At 37.7% G+C, this 16,231-nt stretch overlaps 1 protein-coding gene across 1 annotated transcript in view; it reads left to right on the forward strand.

The window, feature by feature from the left end:
- AFF4 (AF4/FMR2 family member 4) overlaps nucleotides 1-16,231 on the forward strand; it is a 59,573-nt gene that overhangs the window by 21,173 nt on the left and 22,169 nt on the right. Inside the window, exons 5-10 of the mRNA XM_008691621.2 lie at nucleotides 8,920-8,956; nucleotides 10,727-10,775; nucleotides 12,702-12,756; nucleotides 13,401-13,438; nucleotides 13,845-14,007; nucleotides 14,682-15,599. Of these exons, the coding sequence (XP_008689843.2) occupies nucleotides 8,920-8,956; nucleotides 10,727-10,775; nucleotides 12,702-12,756; nucleotides 13,401-13,438; nucleotides 13,845-14,007; nucleotides 14,682-15,599 (1,260 nt within the window). The remainder of the gene's footprint in view (nucleotides 1-8,919; nucleotides 8,957-10,726; nucleotides 10,776-12,701; nucleotides 12,757-13,400; nucleotides 13,439-13,844; nucleotides 14,008-14,681; nucleotides 15,600-16,231) is intronic.

A 16,231-nucleotide genomic window follows, 5' to 3' on the forward strand; every position in this document is an offset into this window, starting at 1 on the left:
TTATTTTAACTTATCTGTGTTCATTTATTTAAAATGCCTTTGTTTTAATTAGCATACAATTTTGTATTGCCTTTTTTAAAAAAATCCAGTCTGATACTCTGCTCTTTAATGGGGGTATTTATTCATTTTGGGGGTGTACTTAGACCATTTATAGTTAATGTGGTTATTGATATGCCTGGGTTTAAATTTACCATCTTGCCTTTTGATAATTACTTGTCCCATCTGCCCTCCCCCTTTTTAGCCTTCTTTTGGATTGAGTATTTTTTGTGTTTGCATTGTAGTTTTGGCTTATTAACTTTAACTGTTTTATTTTATGTTTGCTCCAGGGTTTGTAGAATATGTCTTTGTCAAAGTCTATCTTTGAGTAATTATACCATTCTTTTATGTTATATAAGAACCTTTCATCATTATGCTGTTTCTCCCTTCCCAGTATCTGTTCTATTGTTGCATACATTTTACTTACATTTAAGTTATAAACCCCACAATATTTTTATTATTTTTCATTTAGACAGTCTCTTATCTTTTGAAGTGATTTAAATAATAGGGGCAAAGGATTTTTGTCTTTGTATAGTTACCATTTCTTTTGTTCTTTATTCCTTTGTATTCGTCCAGATTTCTGATTGGTATCATTTTCCTTCTACCTGGAGGACTTCCTTTTAAGATTTCATTTAATGCTTGTCTGCTTGTGATGAATGGTTCCCACTTTTGTATGTCTGAAATTTTTATTTTACCTTTTTTCTTAAGGTATTTTTGCTGGAAATAGAATTCTAGGCTAGAGATGTTACCCACTGTCTTCTGGCTTGCATTGTGTCCGGTGTATAATTTATTGTCATTTTTTTCTTCTATATATATATAATGTCTCTCTTCTTCCTGGCTTCCTTTAGGATTCCTTTTGTCTCCATCACTGATTTTAAGCTGTTCAGTTTTGGTATGTCTTGGTGTGGTTCTTTCACCTTTTTTGTGCTTGGGGTTATTTTTTGCTTCTTGGAACTTTGGGTTTATAGTTAATGACATTTAGAAAAAAGTTTGCTATTGTTTTCTCAAGATAGTTTTCTGTACTCCCTCTTCCCCATTTCTCCTTTACTTGAAGGGCTCCAATTACATGTATATTAAGCCTCTTGAAATTGTTCTGTAACTCAGTAATGCACTATTCATTTTTTTCAGTCTTTTTTGTTATTTCACCTAGGGGTAGTTTCTATAGTTCTATCTTCTGTTTCAGTAGTCTTTGATTCTGCAGTGTCTAATATGCTGTTAATCTCATTTAGCATATTCTTGATCTCAGTCATTATGGCTTTCATCTGTATAAATTTGATGGTTATTTGTGAGAACATTTACTTATTATGTTCTTAGTATGTTCCAGGTATCATATTTAACAATGTATTCTTTATTGACAATACACTTTCGTTAGAAAGCTGAGGGCAAAAGAGTGATTACAGAGGCACAAAAGATACTGGAGATGGTGAGCTTGTAAAAGAAGATTTTCTTTTGAGGTTTTGCCTGTGAAAGGGAGCAGAGAAATGGGGTGGTGCCAAGAAGGGTATAGTGATGTTGTCAGGTGAGTATTTTTATAAGAATATTTTATCATATGTAGATATGATAAAATAATATATATGTGATTCATATATATGTAAAATAAGTAAATATGTATATGCTGATCATAATGTTTTAGTAAGAAGGAAAAGCATATGCTACATGGGAAAGACAGAGGGTAACCTTAGAAAATCTCCACAAGAGAGGTTGAGATTCTGTGCTTCAAGTACAGGATATTAACTTTAAAGCACAGTTAGCTCATTCTTTGTCATAGGAGGGAAAGCAGATGAGGTGGGTATAGTTGGAAGTAGGTTAGTAGATTTTTCAGTGATAGTTTGCAGTGCGCTGAAGCTTTTGACTGCCCTCGCACATATACATCGTATGTTTGAAACAACTCCTGGCAGTGTTCTAGGTGCTTCAGATGTATAGCATTCAGTCATTTGGATATTTCCCTATTCTAAGATTGGTATTTAAAAAAGCAATTAGAGTAGTATGTGCCAAAGCCTAGAATACTTCCTGGCACCTATGGCTGTTCAGTAAATGTTTGTTTCCTGAATTTGGATATAAATACTCAGGTAACGTGCTTAGATTTTTTGGTTTTTCTGAAACACTTCAGTTACCTACTTAGTGATCATTGCTTCAGTTGGGTTGCTGACAAGTTGGGTTTTGGTTTTTTATAGCTCATCTCATTCTCTGACTTTTCAGTGAATACACCTTCGTGTGTAATATAGTTTAAAGCTTTATACGAAGCTTTAATAGGTATTTATTCTCTGTGTGTGCTAACCATATGAACTAGGTCCACTGAAGACAGAGAAGGGAGAAAATTTTGATACTTAGGGAATTTGGAGATGACATCCTAAAGATGATGACAGTAACTGGGCTTAGGAAGGAGAAGTGTAGGAGTGCCAGAAGCACATGGGAAGGTAATACGGAGCACAGTAGGAAGGATTTCACTCTCATTAGCAGGTCTGAAAGAGCAGTTCACATGTGGCTCATGGTGGATGAAAAGTTGAGTTTAGGAGTATGTTTGGAGAGCTGGTTTAGTGAATCCATGTCATTCACTTAAGCATCCTTGATCTGTCCCATTTAAAAACAACACAATACATACGTACATACATACAACAAAACAAATACATCCCTCTGTTCCGTGTGATTCTCCAGCCACTCCTCCTCGTTGGAGTTAAACTTCCTGCAACAGTGGTTCATATTTGATGTCTGCTCTTCTTTCCTCAGGCACTCCTCAGTCTAGTCTTGATTGATCTCGCTTTTGTACGTGAGACCTCACCAAAACCATTTTCATTATGACCACTAGTGGCCCATTTTGTAAATCCAGTTACATGTGGCTTCTCATGAGCATTAAATATTGTTTTTACTTATTTCTTCCTTGTTTCCCACTATATGTTACTCATCTAGAGTTACGTTGCTTCTCTGACTTTTCCTTTTTCTCCTCCGTCTTTGCCTCTACAAGTAAATGTAAGTTTTCCAGGCATCGTGCTCGGTGCTGTAAAGGAATACAGATGAAGAAACGTGTTTTGCCTCAGTCTGCCCAACATTTGGTTGTGGAAATAAAGTAATACAAAAGAATGGAAAAAATTACGTATTAGTGTTTACATGGATGCATAGTTATACACACCATGCTTAGACCTAGAATTCTCTTCTCTTTATATCCTATTCCTCTTTACGTAGGTGTTCTACAAATTTTTATCTTAATTCCGGATACATACATCCAGCTGCATAGTTGACACTTCTTAGATGTTGAGTTTTAAGTGCCTTTGAGACATCTTCCACGGAGAACTTGGGATTCTCACTGCTAGTTCCCAACCAAAAAGCAAGAGAAAACAAACATGATCCTCTTTTCTGTTTCCTGTCTTAGTGAAGCTTTTAGAGAAACCTTTTTGGAATTATCTTTGGCACTTCCCTCTCTGTCATACCCAATAAACTGTCACCAAGTCCTAATGATTTTACTTCCTTTAATGTGTTTTAATTCCGTTCCTTTTTTTCCATCTTTATTCTTACCACGATAGTAAGTCAGTGGTCTCCAAAATGGAACGCATATATATAGATACTCCACTGCTGTGTGTATTGGGGGCAGGGTGGGGGAGAACGGGATGCAAACTTTATTCTTATTTTTTAGTTCAAAAAATTCTCTAATTTTAAGTCTAAGAAAACAAAATCAAAGCAGTGATTGCTTCTCTTGATCTGAATGGCAGATGGTCACATTTTATTTCTGAGGTATTCCAAGATAGGGGGTCTTTTCCTATGGAAAAGTTGGTAGAATTGCTCTCGTTCATTTGTTCTTACTGGCTCTAGCAGTAATATTACAGTTTTAAACTGGCTCAGTTAAGATGATTTACAGATTGTATTAACTGGTTTTAATTCAGCTTATCTTCACCAGTGGACAAGCGGCTTTAAAGATATACCTGCAATGAAACTGCTGAGTGAAAATAACACTAAAATGCATTTCTCAGCAAACAAGAAAATGACAGAGCTGAGATTTTTCTTCTCCTACTATGAACTTTTTATCTGTCACTGTACAAAGTAGAAACAAGGATGCCCTAAGCCAAAAAAAGAAGAAAACATCCAGATTATCAACAGTAGTTTGAGTATGCATTTATGTCATTAATCTTGCTTTTAGTGTATAATGTATCTTGAGATACTAACTAATGAAACTATGACAGCGTCATGATTCATACTCTGGAATTTTGAGTCGTGTGATAATGCAGTCCTTAAACATAAAAGTTTAGTAAATTTTATTAAAAACGTGTTTTGAGATTTCTCCCAGTGTTCTCTACCTTTGTCCAAAAACGTGATCTTTCTGCTCTACTGAAAAATGGGTAAAATCCAGTAAAGAGAGAATATACTAAAATGCATTTCTTTGTCAGGAAATGCTTTTGAGACAGGCTTAGAAAACATAGCTGAAGATTCGAGAAACAAATACTAGAATAAATCATTCATTGTAGAAAGTTACCTATAATGAGGTGGGTGAAAGTACAGGTGCTTCTAGTAATCTCAATTTATGATTTTTTTTTAAAGATTTATTTATTTATTTGTTTATTTATTTATTTATTAGAGACAGCCAGCGAGAGTGGGAACACAAGCAGGGGGAGTGGGAGAGGAAGAAGCAGGCTCCTAGTGGAGGAGCCTGATGTGGGGCTCGATCCCGGAAAGCCAGGATCATGCCCTGAGCCGAAGGCAGATGCTCAACGACTGCGCCACCCAGGCGCCCCTCAATTTATGATTTTTAAAAAAACATTTATTTATTTGTTTTAGAGAGCAGGGGTGCATGGTAGGAGGAGCAGAGGGTGGGGAGAGAGAATTCCAAGCAGACTCCGCACTGAGAGCATGGAGCCCAAAGTGGGACTCGATAGGATCCTGAGATCATGACCTGAACCAAAGGCAGAGGCTTAACCTACTGAGCCACCCAGGCACCCCTCAATTTATGATTTCTGTTAGATTCTTTTCCAGTTATAAAGCACTTGAAGAACTACTTCTTTGTGCATCACTCAAAGAAAGATAAAGCAGGGCTCCATCCCAGGACTCTGAGATCCTGACCTGAACTGAAACAAAGTCAGACGCTCAACTGACTGAGCCACCCAGACGCCCCAGAAGTTTAGATCTTTTACATTCACTTAGAACTTCACTGGTTGTTTCATGACCTAAGTTATCTCCTGTAAAAATGAGTTATACCTCCCTCCCCCAACCCACCTTCCTCTCTGTCCCTCTCTCAAATCAAAATTTACAACAGATATGGTTGTATATATATTAAATGTTCTTTAATGTAATGCTTTATGATCTAGCCTTTCAGGTCTTGAGTCTCGTTTCTCACCACCCTTTCTTCTGCACCTTTTCCTCTCAAGGACTGCCTTTAAGTCCTTTATACCAGCCGTGCTCCTGTCTTTTTTTGACTTTACACATGCTGTTCTCTGTACCCTGAACACTTGTCTTTTCCAGTTTACTTCCTACCTGACTTCAGGTCTTCACCTGAACAGTACTTGCTCAGGGAAGTCTTTACTCATCTTCCTGGCTAGGTCTGTCTGTCTGCCTCTCTCCCTCCCCCCACCCTTTACTCTCACTCGCTCACTCACACATTCACTCATGCTCACGCACACACAATTGTAAGCTCTTATATAATATTGTGTACGTATTTGCCTTCCATTGTACTTACCACAGTGACCATTTTACCTTTATGTGCATGAATAGTTGCAGAGATGGTCATTCACATTATACAGATGAGTGTTCAGTTCCGTGATTATAAGGTCCTTGTCTGTTTTTACTTAGCATTCTGTTTTTCCATACTTAGATATATGAATGGATATCATGTCAAAGAGTTTGGGTTTCATTCCTAGGAAAAACAAAGAGCCATTGAAGGTTCTATAAAAAAGAGTAGTGATGACTCACACTAGGATTTGGGCTTTAGGAAGATTAACTAGAGACTATAGTTGAGTGAAGGAAAAAGATTAGAGCCAGAAAGATCCATTAGATGTCCTTCGTAGGTTAAAAAATGTGAGGACCTGAAGTCTTTGCAGTGTAGATGGAGAGGAGATGTTGTTGCATTTAGTAGATATTTTGGAGACCAGCAGACTGACTATTGTCAGAGGTGTGAGGACAAGGAGAGATGACGTAAAAGTTCGGGCTACTGACTTTTAGGCATTTACAAGGTAAATGAGTATAAGATAATTGGTAATAAAAGGGGGTGGAGGATTATTTGCATCTTTAACACAATTCACAGGCATGACCTTGGCCACTGCTCTATTTATAGTTTTTGTAATAGCTTTATTGAAATACAGTCCATATACCATGCTTCCACCCATTTGAAGTGTACAGTTACATGGTTTTGAGTATATGGATAGACATGTGCAACCATCACAACAGTGAATTTTAGAGCATTTTCATCGCCTCGCAGAGAAACTCCCGCTTCTTCATCTATTACCCACTTTCATTCTGTCTCCCTCCAGCTCTATGAAACCACTCATCTTTTCTTTGTCTCTGTAGATTTCCTTTTCTGGACATTTTATGTAAATTGAACCTTTACCATATGTGGTCTTTTGCAACTGGATTCTTTCAGTTAGCATAATGTTTTCACGGTTATTCCAAGTTGTAGCATGTATCAGTACTTCATTTCTTTCTGTGGCCAAATAATATTCCATTGAATGGATATATATCACATTTCGTTTATACATTCATCAGCTGATGGACATTCAGGTTGTTTTGAGCTTTGGGCTCTTGTGAAATAATACTGTTAAAAACATTTGTGTACAGGTTTTTTTGTGTGGACATAATGTTTTCATTTCACTTGGTTGTATACCTAGGAATAGAATTGCAAGGTCATACAACTATATATTTAACGATTTGAGGAACTTCCAAAATGTTTTCCAAAGCTAGTTGCACCACTTTACATTCCCATTAGGCTTTCATTTTTCTCTGCATAACTTGCTGTTGTCTGTGTTTTTTATCCTAGTCATCCTAGTAGGTGTGAAGTGGTGTCTCGTTGTGGGTTCGATTTGCATTTTCCCCATGACAAATGATGTCAAACAACATCTTTTCATGTGCTTATTGACCATTTGTATATCTTCCTTGTAGAACTGTCTATTCAGATCCTTTGCTCATTTTTTCATTGGGTTGTCTTTTTATCATTGAGTTGTAAGAGCTCTTTATGTATTGTAGATAGTCTCTTATCAGATACATGATTTGCAGATATTTTCTCCCATTCTTTGGGTTGTCTTTTCACTTTCTTGATGGTGTCTTTTGAAGCACAGAAGTTCTTGATTTTGCTGAAGTCCATTTTATCTATTTGTTTTTTTGTGTGTCTTATATGCTTTTGGTGTCATATGTAAGAGTTCTTTGCCAAATCCAAGGTCATTAAGTTTGACTCGTAAGTATTCTTCTAAGAGTTTGGAGTTTTAGCTCTTACATTTAGGTCTTTTTTTTTCTTTTTAAGATTTTATTTATTTGATAGAGAAAGACACCACGAGAGAAGGAACACAAGCAGGGGGAGTGGGAGAGGAAGAAGCAGGCTCCCAATGGAGGAGCCTCATGTGGGGCTCGATCCCATAACGCCGGGATCACGCCCTGAGCTGAAGGCAGACAGTTAATGACTGAGCCACCCAGGTGCCCCCCTCTACATTTAGGTCTTTGATCCATTTTGAGTTATGTTTTTAATGCCGTCTGAGGTAAACATCCAACTCCATTCTTTTGCATATGGCTGTTCAGTTGTCCCAACACCATTCGTTAAGAATACTATTCTTTCCCTGTTGGATGTGCTTGGCACACTTGTTGAAATCGGTTGACCACAGATGTAGGTTTACAGTTTTTTTTTTTAAACAGTAAAACTATATTTTTAAAAAAATTCATACTATGTGGATTTCTCTTTCACAGATGGTTCTGTCATTAAAGTAAGATTGTGCTTATTTTTATGTAGGCTTTTAGGGATGTTTGCATAATTTTAATACTACATTGGGCTACAGACTTAACCTTAGAAAAATGCACAATTTGCACATGTGAAACAGGTGATGTGATCATGAAAGTTGAGTTTGGAAAGCCATGTTTCTTTCACTGACAAGTGACATTTTGGCTTCCTTTTTTACTGGTGCTTCCCAAGTGCCAGACACTGTACTGGTATGCAGCTTACAAAGAGTATATGACAATCTTTTCCTCAAGCTGCTCATTGTAAGATATTGGGAGTGGGAAAAGGAAGCTATTAAAATGATGTGCGAATATGACATGAGGTTTTTAGTTCATAAATTGGTATCTTTTGAGTCTATGTAGGTTGTACAGTTACTTTCACTCTAATGTAGGTTTTTAGGGTTATTTATTTATTTATTTAGAGAGCGCAGGCCTGCGAGCTGGGGGCAGGGGGGCCCCAAGGAGAGGGAGAAGCTTAAACAAGCTCCACATCCAGTGAGGAGCCAACACAGGGCTCAGTCTCGCAACCCTGAGGTCATGACCTGAGCCAAAATGAAGAATCAGACACTTAACCAGCTGAGTCACCCAGGCGCCCCTTGTATTATTATTATTACATTTGTTTTTTAGTTAAACATTTTCTTAAGACCAAGAATCTTAAATTGAAATCATTTGCTTTCCCAGGGCTCTAAATTAGGATATGAGTACCATGGATGCTGCTGAAAAGAAATGAGTAATAAAGAGGAACTATTAGGTAGCTTGATGCTTTTTGTAGTGAGCTTTGGGAAAGTTCATTATTGACCACCTGATTGCTGAGGACTGTCATATGTGATCATTAAATTCTTTCAGTGTTTTTTCTTTTATGCATTTTTAGGAACTCAACAGGATCTTTCATTGAATTACTTGGAATTGAATAGTTTAATTTGAAGCATTTGTCACTACGATCCTTTCTCTTAATGCCACTATATAATTTTATGTTCCTTTTTTCAGGAATCTCAGCAGTCCAGTTTTGGTCCCGGAGAACAAAGTGAGTATTTCTTTTCCTCTTGTTTTTCAAATTAAGCTTTTTATTGAGTATTCATTTCTCATGGTCACATCGTATATTATTTTTACAATTCCTTCACATGCCTTATCCCAGTTTTTATTATCTGTTGATTAGTAGTGAGTTAAGCCAAATCTTGGTATACTTAAAAATGAAGAATTATAGATCGATGGCAATCAAAACTATTTTTATTAAATATTTGAAGTAATAGTTCAAAGTTCATGAATTCAGTTTGATGGGCACCTCATAAACCCAAGAGCCATTCTTTTGTCTTATCTCCTTCATGAAGATAGTTGGTTCTGTGAGAGTTAAATTATAAGCAAGAAGGGGTTGTAGCTTACCATTGCTCTTCTCTTCCTCTGTCTGTATTTATTTATTCTTACCCGGGCTTTAGGTCTGGGAAGAAAGTCTGCTGTTGCAGAACCCCCTTCAACCTCCTGTCTTTTGGTTTCTGAGAAGAACTTGAGGGAACAATAGTCTTAGGGAATTTTTTTTTTTTTAAGATTTTATTTATTTGACAGAGAGAGCACAAGCAGGGGGAGCAGCGGGCAGAGGGAGAGGGAGAAGCAGGCTCCATCCCAGGACCCTGGGATCATGACCTGAGGCGAAGGCAGACACCTAACCGACTGAGCCACCCAGGCGCCCCGGCCTTAGGGAATTTAAGTGTGGTCCCAGGAGATGATGGCTGTGTGAATTGATAGTGGTAAGATCAGGAACCTTGGAAATGTCTAGGCTTCCCCATATAGCTCTATAACAAAATAAATGGTCTTTTTTGCCAACAGCAGTAACTTCTTTAATAAGTATATTTACACTGGTTCTGCCTTAAAGCAATAGTTGTAGGAAAAAGGGACCCGCCATTGTTGATATGTAGAAAATAACTATAGGGGCGCCTGGGTGGCACAGCGGTTAAGCGTCTGCCTTCGGCTCAGGGCGTGATCCCGGCGTTCTGGGATCGAGCCCCACATCAGGCTCCTCCGCTAGGAGCCGGCTTCTTCCTCTCCCACTCCCCCTGCTTGTGTTCCCTCTCTCACTGGCTCTCTCTATCTCTGTCAAATAAATAAATAAAATCTTTTAAAAAAAAAAAAAAAAGAAAAGAAAATAACTATAGGCCAGAAAGTTTACATTTTCCCTCAAAATCTTTTAAGAATGTCTCATCTTTAGTTCTGTCCTCCTCTCCCCATAACTGACTATTGGCAAATGGGATCATAAGCTGCCCCTAATCTTTATTACCTGTGTTTTTCACTTAATTTATTTTAGAGCTATATCTGTATCAGTATAAAAACTCTAGCTCATTTTAACATGAAAATTGTGTTCCATTGTATGAACATATCATAATTTATTTAACTAGTCCCCTCTTGATAGACATTTGTTTTTAGTTTTTGCTATTACAAATCATACTACGATAAATATCTGTGTATGAGTGTGTGTTTATGTATTTTTCCAGATTTACCTGTAAGGTAAATTTTTTAATTATAATTGCCATGTCCATGAATATGCGTGTTTCCAGTATCAGTAAGATAATATTACCAGATTGCCTGCCAAAAAGATTGTATGAGTTTGTAGTCCTACAGACAGCTTCTGAGCGCGTCTGTTTCTACCACTGTCTCATATTTATTAAAGTGTTGCCAATTTGATGGCAGGACGAATTCTGTCTCGTTGTGTTGACTTACATTTCTTTGAGGGTATACCGATACATATTTTACAATCTAAATAGCCATACTGTAGTTGTTAATTTCTGCATTCTTTTTGTTCTAGAAAGATACAATCCTTCTTCTAAAACTTCAAATGGACACCAGTCTAAATCGTAAGTGTATTGCTTAATAAGTTTGTCTGTTTTGCTAAAAGTCTGTAGTGTGTACATATTAGCACAACACTTAAATATGTGTGCTTAATCTTTTAAGGAAGGGGTAGGCATACTTACGTAAAGGCCAGATAGTGAAATGTTTTAGTCTTTAGGGGCTTAGATGGTTTTTGTCCCAGCTAGTCAGCTCTGCCATTGTAGTATGAAAGCAAATATAGACCGTGGGTGTGGTTGTGTTCCAATAAAACTTTTTTACAAAACAGGTATTAGTCTGTATTTAACTTGTGGGCCATAGTTTGCCTACACCTCCTCTGAGATTACAATTTTTTCTCATCTCTTAGAGATATGTGTATTTCTGTTTGTGGGTAGGTTGATAGTTTGTTTTTAATAAAGAAGACTAAAAAATACAGGATTCTTAGTAAGCCCTCCATTTAACTGCTATATGTAGAATATTAAGTCAGCATAGTTTGTACTGTCTTTAAGTTTTCCTCCTATAGGTAGAATCAGGAAGATATATGAAAACTGTAATTAGGCTAATATATTGGATGATAATAAATTTCAGCCTGAGAAATGAACTCTTGAATTCCTGAGACCACAAGTGAAGTCGCTGATTAAAACAAAATTCTGAAGCAGCTGTGGGCACAGTGCTAGCTTTCTAAGCTCTAACCCGTAATCTGTACTGATAACCTTAGCCTCTTACGCTGAACAAAAGGAAGATCTGAGAATGAATTTATGTGGATGCAAGAAATCCCCCTCACTGCTAAAGAATGGAAATTATATTCATATTTATTATATTTATTCATATGCAAAGAACTGGTAAAAGCCTACCATATATGTGCGAATCACTTTGGTTGCTGAGGGAACAAAAGCATGCCAGGACCTTGAGCAGTCTGGTAAAAGCTTTGACATATCCACGTGTGTGAACAGGTTCATTGAGCTGCCATTATTAAATCATAAGGGCTGAGAGAATTCAGAGTAAGTGCATTTCCTTACAGGGTATCAGTCATAGAGATGCACTAAGCCCTTGTCCAAAAGAAAACTCTTTTTTTTCTGTCCTGCTTAACTGGGCCAGCCTTAAAACACTTTTCATAATTCTGTAATCATCTGGTTACTTTGTTTCAAAGTGATCTTTTAGGGGATAATCTGAATTTGGGGTCAGATATAGAAACTCAGGTTAAGCTTTGAAGGGAGAGTATTAGTAGTTAATTGGAGTGAAAGAAGATTTCCTTTCCACTGATTGGAGACTGTCATGAAATTTTAAGAAGAAAGGTAATGGAACTACTAGTAATGAGAAATTAAACATTTTTCTAGTGTTTTTCCCTAAGGTTTGTGTTAAGTTTTGCTATCCTGTAAAAGGCACGGAATATTTTGTGGGTCATTACTCAGATTCTTTATTTTCATGTTGATTTTATGGCCTTAAGGAAAATTTAAATCTGTAATCTTACTTTGAAAAATGAATTTCAGAAACTATTAGTTTACAGTATTTATTTGTGTGTTTTTTTAATTGATTTGAACTTTGATCAAGAAAGATTTAGAACCCGGAGTTTGTTTTTAATTCATACACGGTCGTTTCTGTTTTATAGCTAAGCTTCTTACCCCAAATTGTTACTTCTCCAGAGTGCAGTCATCTTTCATAGCGAGGCATTTATGAACTAGTGCTTTGATTTTGTGTTCTGGTTTTCATAGTTACGAAGTTGTATGAATCTCTTGGTGGAACGTGAGGGACAGTGAAAGAGTTTGTAGAAGGTGGCTTATTTAATTAGGAAAGGTTACATGTTTTACTTATGGAAAAGTGAGAACTTTTGAAATAGTCACTTTCTCTTTTCTCAGTTTTTATTCTCATGTGAAGCACACCAGAATAAGACAGTATTCTGGTGTGCCATGATACACTGTTACAAAAATACTAATTCTTTCTGCCTTTCCCTCTAGTATGTTAAAAGATGACTTAAAACTGAGCAGCAGTGAAGACAGCGATGGGGAGCAGGTGTGTCTACTGCTTTATGAATTTGCCAGTATCATACAGCATTGGTTTGCATTGTATTTTATAAGCATTAGAATTAAATGATAGATATGATTCATTTATTAAAATAAGTTCCTTACTACTTTCTGACAGTGGAATGTTGTCATGTTCTGCTGTGTCTTTAAACCTCCTTTTTTTAAAAATTGGCTTTTCCTTACAACTTATCATGGATCAGAATATACTCATGACACGTGAGATTGTTCACAAGAAGAACGTTTAACAGAGCTTTCCATCTTATACTGGCAGTTAGTTATTCTTTAGGTAACAATGGTGTGTCCTAAGTGTTAAACATTGATGCATACATTAGAGCTGGTAATGTTCTATTAAGAATTCAGGGGCGCCTGGGTGGCACAGCGGTTAAGCGTCTGCCTTCGGCTCAGGGCGTGATCCTGGCGTTCTGGGATCGAGCCCCACATCAGGCTCCTCGCTATGAGCCTGCTTCTTCCTCTCCCACTCCCCCTGCTTGTGTTCCCTCTCTCGCTGGCTGTCTCTATCTCTGTCGAATAAATAAATAAAATCTTTAAAAAAAAAAAATTCAAATATTGTTCACATTAAGCAGATAGAGTCTTGTTTATTCATTCACATTTCCTCTCATGTTTTACTTTTAGGATTGTGATAAGACAATGCCAAGGAGTACACCAGGAAGGTATGCATCCTTTTATTTCTTGTTTTATTTGGAGGGGTGGGGTTCACCTGATAGCATTGTAGTAATATAATAATCGACCTTATAAATACTATAATGGTGATTGTACAACCTTGTAAATTAACTAAAAATCATTGAATTAATCACTTAACATGGGTGAATTCTGTGGTATGTAAATTATACATAGAACTGTTTTTAAAAGGTAAGTGCTAATGTCTGAGCAGCATATTAGAAACTTTTAAGGAAGTATTTCATTTATAAATGACATTCTGGATTCATAGAACTGTAACAGCATAACAAACAGTAAACATTTTAAATAAAGTTTGTTGTCAGATCTGGGTGTTTTCCTGCTGTCACTGTAAAAAAAAAAAAAAACTTTTGGTCATTTTTATGTTTTCTCTCTTTTTAGTAACTCTGAACCTTCACACCATAATAGTGAAGGAGCTGATAACTCCAGGGATGATTCTAGCAGCCACAGTGGATCTGAAAGCAGCTCTGGATCTGACTCAGAGAGTGAAAGTAGCTCCAGTGACAGTGAGGCCAATGAGCCATCCCAGAGTGCATCTCCTGAGGTGAGAGGGAGCCAGGGGTACCTTCCATAGGCCTCTTATCGCCCCTGGTGATGGCCAGTTAAGACCTGTTTTAAATATAAATGGTGAAGGGAAAGAAGGTTAAGAAATTGAACTGTGTATCTTGGAGGAAACTTAGATACTTCAGTTTTCTTGTTGTTTGAACAGACATTCAGTCTAGATTAGGAGTTACTTGAGGTCATATTTCAGGTCCCTGAAATATTGGATTGGTTTAGTTTGGGCTTTCTTGTTATATCTCAGCATGGTAATTCATGTTATGTAGTTATTGTGAATAAAAAGAGTCTTATATTGTATAATTTTATTGTGGGTTGATAAAATATGGTTAAAAATCTCTATCAGTACCTGCATCACTTGATTACTTTTTGGAATTAAATATACCCCATGGTCATTTGTAATTTTACCTTTGAGGTTGGGTTCCTGACAGGAATCTTGAATGTTTAAAGGCCATATGTAACTTCAAGCTTATCTTCTCATTCAAGTGATGAGAGCTCTGATAATCAATATTCAGCCCTTTGCTTTATTTTGTTCAAACAGAACTGTGAACAACAAATGCCTTTGTGGTCTTAGATGTTTTGCTTTTTCCTCTTCCTTGAGATTGTTAAGGAGGGAGAAAACTTCAGTGTTGACAAAAGAATATTTATTTCTCTGTTTTTCAGCCTGAACCACCACCAACAAACAAATGGCAACTTGATAATTGGTTGAATAAAGTGAACCCACATAAAGTGTCACCAGCTTCTTCTGTGGACAGTAACATCCCATCATCTCAAGGCTATAAAAAGGAAGGCCGAGAACAGGGCACCGGGAATAGCTACACTGATCCAGGCGGACCTAAAGAAACGAGTTCTGCTACTCCTGGACGTGACTCCAAAACTGTACAAAAGGGATCAGAAAGTGGGCGAGGGAGGCAGAAGTCCCCTGCACAGAGTGACAGCACAACACAGAGGAGAACTGTAGGCAAAAAACAACCCAAAAAGGCTGAGAAGGCAGCTGCTGAAGAGCCCCGGGGAGGCCTGAAGATAGAAAGCGAAACCCCTGTAGACATGGCTACCAGCATGCCCTCCAGCAGACACAAAGCAGCCACCAAAGGCTCAAGGAAACCCAATATTAAAAAGGAGTCCAAATCTTCCCCTCGACCTTCTGCAGAGAAAAAGAAATACAAGTCAACAAGTAAATCTTCCCAGAAATCAAGGGAAATCATAGAAACAGATACCTCATCCTCAGATTCGGATGAAAGCGAGAGCCTTCCTCCTTCCTCACAAACTCCCAAGTACCCTGAGAGTAACAGGACTCCCGTGAAACCCTCCTCAGTGGAGGAAGAAGATAGCTTTTTTCGGCAACGAATGTTCTCTCCTATGGAAGAGAAGGAACTTCTTTCACCCCTCAGTGAGCCTGATGACAGGTATCCACTTATTGTGAAGATTGACCTGAATCTCTTGACCAGAATACCAGGAAAGCCTTACAAAGAAACAGAGCCACCCAAGGGGGAAAAGAAAAATGTGCCAGAAAAGCACACAAGAGAGGCTCAGAAACAAGCCTCAGAAAAAGTTTCCAACAAAGGCAAGAGGAAACATAAGGTTTGTAAAGAGTTCTTGTTGTTTTGTTTCTTTTAAACATCAGAATCTGAAATGCAGTGGAAATCTCAGTAAGCCAGAAAATACCTGGTTGAATCATAGCTATGAGAGAAAATAGAGGGTGAACCCAAGACCCAGAGGAGGGTACAGACCGAACAGTCTCTTGAGGACCACTGAGTCTCTGCCTGTCTCCTTTCGTTTCTAATCCAGTAAGAAATGAGCCAACGCTTCTGTTTAGCCTGTGTGCTGGCCAGGGTGGAGGTGAGAGTGAAGCAGAGACTGCAAACTGGCCTTCACGACATTCTTAAACATTTTGATTTTGAATGTCTTTAGTTGGGCTGTGTATTCTCCAGGTCGTCACAGTCTTTAATACTCCCTTCTTTTATGCCCAGACCAAGTCACACTTTTTAAATTGCTAATTCCAGCTTCCAGACTGACTCACCAGTTTTGACACATCCTTAGGAACTTCACCAGTCCTCTGTACCTGTCTGTCCCCAGCTTTTTTCCCTTTTCGAACACCCATGTCTGCAAGTTCAGAACTAAACACATCTGCTCACACATGGCCAGCTCTTGTCTTTAAATTCATCTGGGATAATTTGGATTTACAGGTGAAGCTTGGTATATATTGAAGGTCA

The sequence above is a fragment of the Ursus maritimus genome, unplaced genomic scaffold (genome assembly GCF_017311325.1).
Source record: "Ursus maritimus isolate PB19 unplaced genomic scaffold, ASM1731132v1 scaffold_5, whole genome shotgun sequence".
Classification (NCBI taxonomy): domain Eukaryota; kingdom Metazoa; phylum Chordata; class Mammalia; order Carnivora; family Ursidae; genus Ursus; species Ursus maritimus.